Source organism: Homarus americanus, unplaced genomic scaffold (assembly GCF_018991925.1).
Source record: "Homarus americanus isolate GMGI-L3 unplaced genomic scaffold, GMGI_Hamer_2.0 scaffold18884, whole genome shotgun sequence".
Taxonomy (NCBI): Eukaryota; Metazoa; Arthropoda; class Malacostraca; order Decapoda; family Nephropidae; genus Homarus; species Homarus americanus.
In genome coordinates, this window is record NW_024741393.1 from 315,210 (window position 1) to 327,500 (window position 12,291).

A 12,291-nucleotide genomic window follows, 5' to 3' on the forward strand; every position below is an offset into this window, starting at 1 on the left:
CCCTCCCTCCCACTCATTCTCACACTCTTGCACACACACACACACACACACACACGTTCTCACACACACTCGTTCACCTCACGGCGTCTACTGACCTAAACTGAAGGCTGGAGCACGCCTGCATCGTCCCAAACTACTGTCCAGGCCACGGCCACACACCTGCAGGCTGAGCTGGTTGGCCCTGCACCTTGGTAAATCCCAACGCCCTACCAGCCTCACTGCACCGGGACTTTCTCAGCAAAACATTCAATTCAGCAGTGTAATAAGTGATTATCATACAGTACTCCGTTAGTGCACCCCAAGGAAAAGTCAGACAGTGGGCACTTTATCGGTCAACTTCAAATGCCAGTGACAAGGACCACCGCGGTGTTTACATATATCGTGAAAACTGTGTCGGCGACCCCAAGCGCCAGGGACAAAGACCCACGGTCTTTACGACTGACAAATATTAACAGATGTCTACCAGTGTCAGTGGCCCTCAAAGTGCCGCCAGTGAGTTTATGGCCACCGGAGACAAACACTTCCGTCCGCCCACAACAGATGGCCACCAATCACTTACTGCCGACGCACTCTGTACCATCTAAAGCGCGGGAACTGTTATCCTGATGGCAGTGTTATCGAGCGACTCAAGTCACTGAACATATTCCACGCGCGTAGCCGTAGACAAGGCCGTCATACACATAAGCCCATTAGGACCGTAACCTCCACTAGGAAACCGGAGAAACCCACCCCTGACAGACCATACCACCACACTGAAGTTCCACGGATATGGTATGATCTCCCGTCTCTACTGCTATCCAACGTCACTTCCCTAGCCAACAAGTTCGACGAGCTGGCAACTACAGTCAGGTCAGCCGCCGCGAGCGTCGTTGCCATATGTGAGGCTTGGCAAGTTGTGCCTGAAACGTGTCATATTGAGGGATATCAACTCTTTCATCACCTTCGTTCACATAGACGCGGAGGGGGCGTTGCCCTCTTCTGTCAAGATGACCTACGCCCGTCACGCCTGGATGTTCAAGTCCCAGCAGAGGTGGAAGCATTATGGGTACGTGTTGTGCCACAGGCCCACCCGCGCCACACTGCTTCCATCATAATCTGTGTGGCATACCATCTGCCTCGCTCACCCACCAGAGACACACTTATCAATCATCTCATTACCACCTCAGACCACCTCAGAGTTAGGTACCCATGTGCCAAGTAAGTATTATGTGGGGATTATAATGAAATTGACACCACTGATATCCAGGACCAGCTGTCACTATCACAAGTTGTGAACTTCCCCACACATGGTCAAAATACCCTTGACCTTATCTTAACTGACTTTGCGGACCAGTACCAACCACCTCAACCAATGCCTCCTATCGGGTGTAGCACACACTTATCAGTGCTCTGGTCCCCAGCTGCCATTCCCACTCAAGTACAGAGACCCTACATCAAGACCTACAGGCCGATTACTGACTCTGCAGTGCGCCTTTTCGGGCAGTGGATAGTTCACCATCCCTGGACTGAAGTACTTAGCGTGGATGACGTGGAAACCAAATGGATAAATTATACCAACACCACCACGGAAGCTCACCACCACTTCTTCCCCGAGAAGTCCGTCAGATCTCACCCAGCTGACTTGCCCTGGATCACACCTCGGATCAAAAGACTTATGCAACAGAGAGACAGAGCCTTTCATCTCAATGACCACATCCGCTACAGGTCCCTTCGCAACCGAGTCATCCGCGAAATACGCACTGCAAAGAAGTCCCACTACCCAACCAAATTACAACACCTGAAGCAGACCAACATCAGTCAATGGTATGGTAAGCTTAAAGAACTCTGTGGACTAAACAATAAGACACACCCCCTCCCCTTCCTTAGCCATCTCACTAATGTTGACGCAGCTGAGCAATCAAATAACCATTACGCTACTATATGCCAGACGCTCCCCCGGCTTGACACAACCACTCTCCCTGCTTACCTACCAGCCCCCCTTCCCACTGACTTAGTAGAAGAATTTGAAGTAACAAAACGTCTGGTCAAACTAAAATTAAAACGCTCTACCACCCCCATTAACTTACCAATGAAACTCTTCAAGGAGTTCTCCCCGGAGCTTGCTAAACCCCTATGCTCCATCATCAATGCTTCTCTCAGTCAAGCCAGATGCCCAGCTGACTGGAAGACCTCTTATGTATCACCAGTGCCCAAGTCAACCAGCCCATAATCCTTAAATCAGCTACGACCTATTGCAATCACCCCAATACCCAGCCTAATCTGTGAAAGTTTTGTGTTCGACTGGGCTTATGCTGATATTGCAGGAGTCGTAGACCCTCAGCAATTTGGCAATATGAAAACTTCCTCCACCACTCACTGTCCTGTCAGCTTTCTCGATTACATATACCGCCATCTCGAGAAACGAAAAACGTCTGTAGCTGTCACCTTCATTGATTTCACTAAAGCATTCGACCTAGTCGACCACAATATAATCATCAACAAAGCTATTAACCTCGGGCTTCGGAGAAGTCTTATACCATGGCTTACAGACTTTCTCAGTGACCGACGCCAAGCTGTACGCTTCCGATGGGCTGTCTCCACCTTTCAATCACTCACCTGTGGCGTCCCCCAAGGCACCAAGATGGGACCACTCTGCTTCCTTATGCTCATCAATGATGCCCTAAGAGAAACCCCTGCTCGCTGGAAATATGTCGACGACTCCTCCATTGGGATCAGCGTCAACAATTCTACTCCCGACTATACCGCCCTTCAGGATTTATTGAACAGTCTCCAAAACTGGGCCACCAACAACCATGTCACCATCAACCACACCAACACCATGGTTATGCACATCAACCTCTCCTCCGACATTGTCCCACCTCCTTCCATTACTTTAGGTACGAACACACTCCAGGTTGTAGATTCCACGAAGCTCCTCGGCGTCACCATAGACAACAAACTAAATTGGAAACCACACGTCAGTGAAGTTGTCAAATCCTCCAGTTTCCGTCTCCACCTCCTCCGCCGACTCAAGTCCCTCGGAGTTCTTGCACCCGAGCTCTTCAGTGTTTACTCAACATTCATACTTCCCAAGCTCACCTATGCCTACCCTACCTGGTCTTCCTCCCTTAATGCCACACAACGTAAACATCTAGAAAAAGTGCAAAAGAGGGCATGCAGGATCATTCTCTCCCCTTCCTACTCCACATATCAAGAAGCGCTCAACACACTGACCCTTTCGACTCTCACTGACCATCACCACGACCTCATCTGCAAATTTGGTAAGAAGCTTCTATACCATCCCCGACACCGGCTCCTGCTACCACCTGAGATCCCTAGCCCGAGAATTGCTGTTCGACACCACAACCGCATCCAGCCCATACGTGCACGAACTGATCGCTATAAGAACAGCCCAGTCCCAACCATTGTAAAAATTATCAATAACCTGTAATAAACCAGTGTATTCACTCCCAGTAAATACTACCTCTTGCACTGTCACTATGTTGAAATGAACTGTAGTTTGAGCTTTTCCCCATCTAGTTATTATATATCTTATTTGTGTCACTTATGTTATTTGTATATTATTTGTAATTCGTAACCCATTCCCCAGATATGTAACTGTATATTTTCAGCCTTCTGGCTGCCAAGCTCTTTCAATAAACCGTTAATTATTATTATTATTATTAAGAACTCCCAAAGGCAGTATTTCCTCCTTCGTGGCCTCTCTCTCTCTCTCTCTCTCTCTCTCTCTCTCTCTCTCTCTCTCACCAAACTCTCTCATTTTCTCACTTACTCTCATACAGTTTCTCTTAATTTCTCTCACTCTTTCAACAACAACTTTTATTTTCTCTCTCCCTCATTAAACTCCCTTCCTTCCATCTCTCTCTCTCTCTCTCCTACTCTTCTCCACGTCTGAGATATATTCGTTTAGCGAAGAAAAATACGAAAAATAAAGGAAATTCACACGTAAGAGTAAGTGATTCAAGGGGCCATTTTATTTCCGGGAAAAAACGCAGGGAAGAAAGTGTCTGAGAGGGTAAAAACTAAAGTGTTGGGGTGGAGGAGAAGGAGGAGGAGGAAGAGAAGGAGGAGGCGGAGGAGGAGGAGAAGACAGTTAAAAATGTATAAACAAGTTATTACAGAGGAAATTTCTTGGGTGTCAGCAGTAAAAGTGTCGAGGTAGATGATGGTAGTAGTGGTGGTAGTAGTAGTGGTAGTAGTGGTGGTAGTGGTGGTGGTAGTGGTGGTAGTAGTGGTGGTGGTGGTGGTAGTAGTGGTGGTAGTAGTGGTGGTGGTGGTAGTGGTGGTAGTAGTAGTGGTGGTAGTGGTGGTAGTAGTGGTGGTAAGACTCCTGCTGTACGTGTGTGTGTTGTGGTTCAACATGTTTTTCCCTGGGTCGTGTTTTTAGTGTGAATGGCTCTGTGGAGGAGGTAAATCACTGGCACCTTTCTTTTACCTTTACTGAGAGAGAGAGAGAGGAGAGAGAGAGAGAGAGATAATCGTTTCTCTCTCTCTCTCACTTGTATTAATACGTTCCTCTTTAACTTCCGTAAACACACAAACTATATAATATATTTAAGTTACAGTTCTTTTACGTTGTGTTAGTTAATTACCGTCGAGTTGAATACACACACACACACACACACACACACCTACGTCAGATAATAAAGAGTTTACTCAAATAAAAATACTTTTTATATATACACAAAACTAGAATGCACTTAATGTAACCACAGAACAAACCCACATAAACCATATTTACTATAGGAAGATATAAAACAAATAGGAAATGATATAGGTGGATAAGGTTAACAATAGGAGGAGGGCTATAGGCCACAGAGCTGCCCTCCTAGCACACCAAAGGTTCTGTAGAATAATTGGGATCCTTCACAAAATTACTGTTGTAGCCACCGTGTGTTGTTTAGGGGTCCTGGGGTCAGCCTCTACAAGCCATCCCTGTTAGTGGGTAGTGAGGGAGAGAGAGAGGGAGGTGGAGAAGTGAGAGAGAGAGAGAGAGGGAGGTGGAGAAGTGAGAGAGAGAGATAGAACAAGTGAATATATAATCTATTCCTTGTGCCTGGACTTCCAATCTCTACCCCGTGCATATGTTACAAGCACACACACACACACACACACACACACACACACACATACAGGTAAGGTTCACAAGAGTTCACAGAATTAGTAATCTGGTGAGTTCTGGAGATTCGTGTGTACTTTCTTGCGAGTTTTTTGGAGGGTTTTTCCCCCTTCAAATAAAAAAAAACTATAGTATTTATATTATTCACTTGACTTCTAAGCATTTTCGTTACGTTGATTTAAGTTATTATTTTTTTTTGTAATATTGTAACTTTTTTTTTTAATTTCCATTTATTTGTTTCTTGTATATTATTTTCTGAAGTTACAACTAGACTCTGAATTAACTACCAGGGTCTTTAAGCATCGTTCACTAAGTCTTAACACCTACGATAGACAAATAAAAACCACAAAAACATGTATAAAACAAAATAATAAAAATAAAATAAACAAATAAAAATCGACATTAAAGATACGACTGAATGAGTGTAACGTTGGGACTAAAATTCTGGGAGGGAAAAAGAATGTGGAAGAGGAGGGTTTTGTCTTACTCAACCTCCATGAATACTAGAGGGAGGAGGAGGAGAGGGGGAGAGAGAGGGAGGAAGGAGTGGGAGAGAGAGGGAGGAAGGAGTGGGAGAGAGAGGGAGGAAGGAGTGGGAGACATGAAAAAGAGAGATACACTGGAGTGCTTCTTGAAATGGAGAGAGAGAGAGAGAGGCAGGAAGAGGAAGAGGGGGAGGAGGAAGAGGGGGAGGAGGAAGAGGGGGAGGAGGAGGCTGGGATACACAATGAAACAGAACTCCACACACACACACACACACCAGCTCTAAGCACCGATAATAACCATAAACATAATTCAAATGATGTTTTTTTCTTCTTTAAGGATAAACTGAGACACAAGATGACAGACTGTAAAGGCGGACTTAGTAAATGATGGTGTTCCTTCTCTGCCACACTGATACATCTATTGTTTTTGTTTACTTGTCTATTACTACTACTACTACTACTACTACTACTACTACTACTACTACTACTACTACTACTACTACTACTAAACTATTACTACTACTACTACAAGTAACAATAATAACAACAAAATCTATCCACCATAAAAAACTGAAAACACCCACATATTTTGTTTTTTGAGGGGAAACTAAAAAAAAAAAAATCATAATAATAACACTAGTGAGTTCTTTCAACCACAGCACTGGGACGCGACAATACCCACCCGTTGTGTTGTGTTGATATGTTAATGAGGAGACAGCCTGCGTGCCCCGTCAAACACTCGACTTTATATGAATAAAAAATTTGGCACTGATTTTTTGGCAGATTGTCCCTAAATTTTGGCCCTCGCTAAAAATGCAAATTTCCTGGTAGTATGAACGTGGATTAACGGCTGGTCAGTGTATGTGTGTGTGTGTGTGTATAGCGTATGTAGTATGTTTGCACACATGAATATACGTAGATAAATCCAGAGTTATGTATACATTCGAACACACATGGTTGTATATGTATGCGAAGAGTTATTATACAAAAATACATATGTTTACAAATGCACACATAATACTATGAAAAACACACATACAGATACACACACACACACACACACACACAGCCCACACACACACACACACACACACACACACACACACACACACACATACACACACCTACATCTCGAATAAATATACATACAAATTCTCCTCCATACCTGTACACACACACACACACACACACTCACACATAAAATCAGAGCCTCCCTACACACGGGACATATCTCTCGCCCTAAAACCCATTTACATCATAAGAGTGAGGCATGGCAGTGCGTCTCTACCCTCATATTATCTCCGTCGAATCACCCTACTGGGGCCGTGAGAGTGCCAGGGCCAAGTGGCACTTACTGGAGGGGGAGGCAGGTGACCAAAACCGCTCCCTGGCACTATAAGAGACATTATGGCCCTTTCACACGACCGCTGAAATTACCAGAGAGAAAGAGAGACCGTGTGTGTGTGTGTGTGTGTGTGGGTGTGTGTGGGTGGGTGGTGAGAGAGAGAGAGAGAGAGAGAGAGAGAGAGAGAGAGAGAGAGATATGTCTGTTTGTGTACTACGGGTGTCTCGGTAACCACAGTTCCTCCTTGGTCAATAATCCCAGCTCCCTCAAGTATGCTGACCGTAAAGTAAATAAGGTTTTAAATGTCTCTCATGCAGTCTTATGTGATGAAATATATCCCAACAACCTGAACTAACTTTAACGATTGTCAGAAGTTTCAATGCTGCTGGAAGAGTTTGTTGAATTGAGTGTCCAGTTGTAGTGGGTATTGGCGTGGTATTGGAAGTCAGAATTCAGTTCAGAGAGATTTTTATGTTTTTTTTTCCCGAATTCAATTTGTACTTTTTGTGAAAATACACGATCAAATATTTCTACAGAGAGCAATAGTTGTTGGCAATACATTTCACTGGGAAAAACAAACTAACATCACTTGTAAGTTTTTTTTTTATATACTGTAAAAAAAAACGACGAAAATATTTACAGTAAAATCGACAAAATGTGGACAAGTTAAGTTATTTGTTTTGAATATAATTTATAGTTGGTAAATATAAACACCTTTTGTCCTTAGTAAAACATTAACCTTTTCGTACACAGGGACCATTAACTCCTTCCTCTTGAGTACAACACGAGTACTATAACACACTTTAGTACAGTAATGGTATGTAAGTCACCTCTAGCGGGTCTGTTGCTACACGGTTATGGAGATTGGTGTGCAAATTGGTATTTTTTCTGTGTATTTTTTATGGAGTTGATAAATATTTCGTTTTTTCATATACAATCAGTGGCGGGGCTCGTGTGGGGTGGGGTGGTGGGGGAAGGAGGGAGGAGGATGCTGAGTGGTGATGTTGAATGGAATTGGGGGGTAGGAAGGAGGGGTAAGGAAGGGAGAAGGTGGGTGAGGAAGGAAGGGGGTGTAGAAGAAAGGGAGGACAGGGTGGGAAGGGGGAAGGGGGAAGGGAGGACAGAGGAAGGGGCTACACTCCTTGGCAGTATCATACGGCAGGTGTTGGATGTGTCCGGTAAGAAATCCATTACGTCAGATGATGGCAGCGTCCAGTAAGGTATTTCCTGGAAGCCTGGAACATGTACTGGAAGACAATTTAGACGGTTATTCTTACTTATAAACCATTTTAAGTATATTTTTCTGGTTCACTTATATATTATGTCTGGGAAGTTACAAGATTTAAAATGGATTTGGTTGAATCGTAGTGAGTCTGTGGCGAAGTTTATGGTATCCTTGTAGGAGGCTGGCGGAGGGATATCCTAGAATCCCGTGAGCAAGAATCATTGAGATCCTGAAAATCCGACATGATAGTGCTGCAAATATCTCGAGGACTCTCTATCTCTTGTTCTCGAGAGTGTGGTACGAGGACGAGCTAAGGATCTGGGGAGTGAGAGACCGGATGGTGAGGAGTGAGAGGGAGAGTTCCTACCTGAGAATACCCGCTGTCTACTTATCCACATGAAGAACACACACACACGTAGTCAACATTGGTCTGTTATTGGTACCCAGAATGCAGCTCCCCGCCATGCCTCTTCCCCCAATTCAATTTTCACTCTTGTGTAAATACGTCACCAAATACATTCCTGCAGAGAGCAATATCACTCTGTGGATATTATTATGAACTATACTATATGCAACACAGTCTTTAGAAACACTCGGTAGTATAATATGTAATACAGTCTGCAACACAATTTGCAACAAGGTATGCGACTTAGTTTGCAACACAACAACAAGACGTTTTTCTTCATTTGCCTGCCTGCCATCCTGCCTGCCTACGTACTTACCTACCTGCCTGCCTGCCATCCTGCCTGCCTACGCACTTACCTACCTGCCTGCCTCGCTATCTATCTACCTATCACGCCACCTTCTCCTTCTCTCAGACAATAAATAAATCAAAACATTCTCACTCCCCACAATGTTCTCAGCTTCCAAGAACAACAACAAACTAGTCTGAAGATAGAGTGAGCCGTCAGCAACAGTTGTCAGCCATGTCAGCCTCGGGGGACTTTTTCCTTCTTTCTTCTTCCTACTTCTCCTCCCTTCCCCTTCTTCTTCCCTTCCTTCTCCTCCTTTGTTTGGGAAATAGAACACCATCTCTCTCTGTCTGTCTGCCTGTCTCTCTCTCCTTCTCTCTGTTTCTGTGCCAATTGAACGTCACTAGTTAAGGTAGAATCTCAATGCAATTATAAAGTTAAACTATAATTCACTTTTACACATCACCTCGAGTCAGCCAGCTAGGTTGTGATCTGACGACTGTATTGACGTGTAAGATTCAACAGTCGAGTCACAGAGGAGAGGTGAATCAGTCCTTCAGGTGTTAGACTGGCAAGGGACCTCTGCTATTACTCTGTCATGGTGTACAGCAGAACCCAGGAGACTTGTCGCCCCCGTCAAGACCGTTCCCCCGTCAAGACCGTTCCCCCGTTGAGACCGTTCCCCCGTCGAGACCGTTCCCCTCCGAGACTGTTCCCCGTCGAGACCGTTCCTCGTCAAACTGTTCCCCGTCAAGACTGTTCCCGTTGGACCGTCCCCGTCAAGACCGTTCCCCCGTCAAGACTGTTCCCCGTCAAGACCGTTCCCCCGTCAAGACCGTTCCCCGTCAAGACCGTTCCCGTCAAGACCGTTCCCGTTGAGACTGTTCCCCGTCAAGACTGTTCCCTCAGTGTCTCCGTCAGTAGTACGTCGCTTTATTAACCGAACTCCTCCTCCTCTCCTTGTCTTTACCTCCTTCCCCCCTTCCTGTCTCTTCCTCTCCTCACTTCTTCCTCTCTTTACTTCCCTCTAGTTCTTATCCTCCTCCTCCCCTCCCCCTTCCCCCTTCTCTCTCTCCTCCCTATAAGTCCCTCACCTTTCACCCCCATCCCATCTCCCATCTCCCCCCTCTCATCCCTCACCCCTCACCTCTCCTCTCTCCCTCATCCCTCACCCTCACCCCTCACCCCTCCACCTCATTTTAGATGCTTCCCTGAGGTATTTTGTCGATTCGGGTTATTGTTTAGCCTGTGTTACCTCTGCTGCTTCCGGTGTTCTTAGGCGATGACCTTTAACCTGTGTGTGTGTGCCAGAACCACATCAAAATCTACACTAATGGAGGGTCGGTGAGAGTAATCCCTAGAAGGATGGAAATCCCCCCCAACCCATCCCTCCAGGCATCTCTCCTCTCCCTCCCCCCACTCCCCCAAGCTGCCTTCTACCATTATCATCACCATCATCACTACACTTCTCTAACCCAACCCAACCCAACCTAACCCAAAACCCAACCTCAGGTCCAGCTTCTCCCCTCATATGTAAACATTATAATATTTATGGATAACTTCTATGTTCACTTCGTGTTCCTTTTATTTTTACTACTGAAAGCTTTTGTTAAACGAGTTAGTCTTTTGTTTGTTTATTTTGATGTTTTTGTTGTTGTGTTTTTGTTAATTTGTTTGTTATTGTTGTTTCTGTGGGTATTGTTGTTGTTGTTATTACTGCTGTTGTTGTTTTTATTATTGTTATTGTTATTATTGCTTTTATTATTGTTATTATTGTTAGTGTTGTTATTACTATTATTATTTACACACATAAGCTTGATAGCTGCCGAAATTCGTTCTGTCTCATAAGTTTCAATGTACCATTAGTGTCTTGTACCCCCCCTCCCCCCAGGTACAGCACTACACCTGCTCCCCAGGTACAGCACTACACCCTGCTCCTTCCCCCAGGTACAGCACACCCTGCTCACCCCCCAGGTACAGCACCATCCTGCTCCCCCCAGGTACAGCACTACACCCTGTCCTCCCCCAGGTACAGCACTCACATCCTGTCCCCCCCAGGTACAGCACTACACCCTGCTCCTCCCCCAGGTACAGCACCTACACCCTGCCCTCCCCCCAGGTACAGCACTACACCCCTGCTCCCCCTCCCAGGTACAGCACTACACCCTGCTCCCTCCCCAGGTACAGCACTACACCCTGCTCCCTCCCCAGGTACAGCACTACACCCTGCTCCCCTCCCAGGTACAGCACTACCCTGCTCCTCCCCCAGGTACAGCACTACACCCTGCTCCTCCCCAGGTACAGCACCTACACCCTGCTCCTCCCCCCAGGTACAACTACCTGCTCCCCTCCCCAGGTGCCACTACACCCTGCTCCCCCCCCCAGGTACAGCCTACACCCCTCTCCCCTCCCAGGTACAGCTACACCCTGCTCCCCAGGTACCACACCACCCTGTCCCCTCCCCAGGTACAGCACTACACCTGCTCCCCCCCAGGTACAGCACTACACCCTGCTCCCCCTCCCGGTACAGCACTACACCCTGCTCCCCCCCCAGGTACAGCACTACACCTGCTCCCTCCCCAGGTGCAGCACTACACCCCTGCTCCCCCAGGTACAGCACTACACCCTGCTCCCCTCCCAGGTACAGCACTACACCTGCTCCCTCCCCAGGTACAGCACTCACACCCCTGCTCCCCCAGGTACAGCACTACCCTGCTCCCCCAGGTACAGCACTACCCTGCTCCCCTCCCCAGGTACAGCACTACACCCTGCTCCCCCAGGTACAGCACTACACCCTGCTCCCCCCCCTTGGATACAGCACTACACCCTGTATCAGTCTTGTTGTCTATGTAACACTGTATTACACTGTATTAACGTGACGGAGAGTGGAACTGAGTTTATTATTTACAGTATTTATGACCTTTCAAATAATTAAAGATATTTATAGTATTAAAAAAATTCATTTACGCTTTTCTTAGATATATCGACTGTCATTATTATATAAACAAGGTAGTTTCCCTTCCCTCAAAAATGTTGTTTGACGTAAACAATTCACCTGACGCAATGTAAAAATTCGAGTAACTTGTGTCAATTAATGAGAAGGAATTGTACTCTGGATTTGCGTCATTTGCTTCACTTGTCTCATTGACTTCGTTTCTTTTATTGGATATATTTGTTATGTGTGTAGAACTCCTTATTTGTACGTGTTTGTTTGTTTGTTTGTTTCGTGTGTGTGTGTGTGTGTGTGTGTGTGTGTGTGTGTGTGTGTGTGTGAGGAGCATGTTATGTCCACCGGAGCATGAAGGTAGTGGTGCGGGTCCCTATATACAGTGTGTGTGTGTGTGTGTAGGACCACGAGGGTGTATAACAGAGGGAGTAAACACGACACAGAGGGGCCTGTTAGTGACCATTAATGACCCTTGAGG

The 12,291-nt window shown here is 46.0% G+C and overlaps 1 protein-coding gene across 1 annotated transcript in view; it reads left to right on the top strand.

Moving 5' to 3' along the window:
* Positions 1-9,464: 9,464 nt before the first annotated feature.
* LOC121875888 (TIR domain-containing adapter molecule 1-like) overlaps positions 9,465-12,291 on the top strand; it is a 15,370-nt gene continuing 12,543 nt past the window's right edge. Inside the window, exon 1 of the mRNA XM_042380620.1 lies at positions 9,465-9,789. Within this exon, the coding sequence (XP_042236554.1) occupies positions 9,465-9,789 (325 nt within the window). The remainder of the gene's footprint in view (positions 9,790-12,291) is intronic.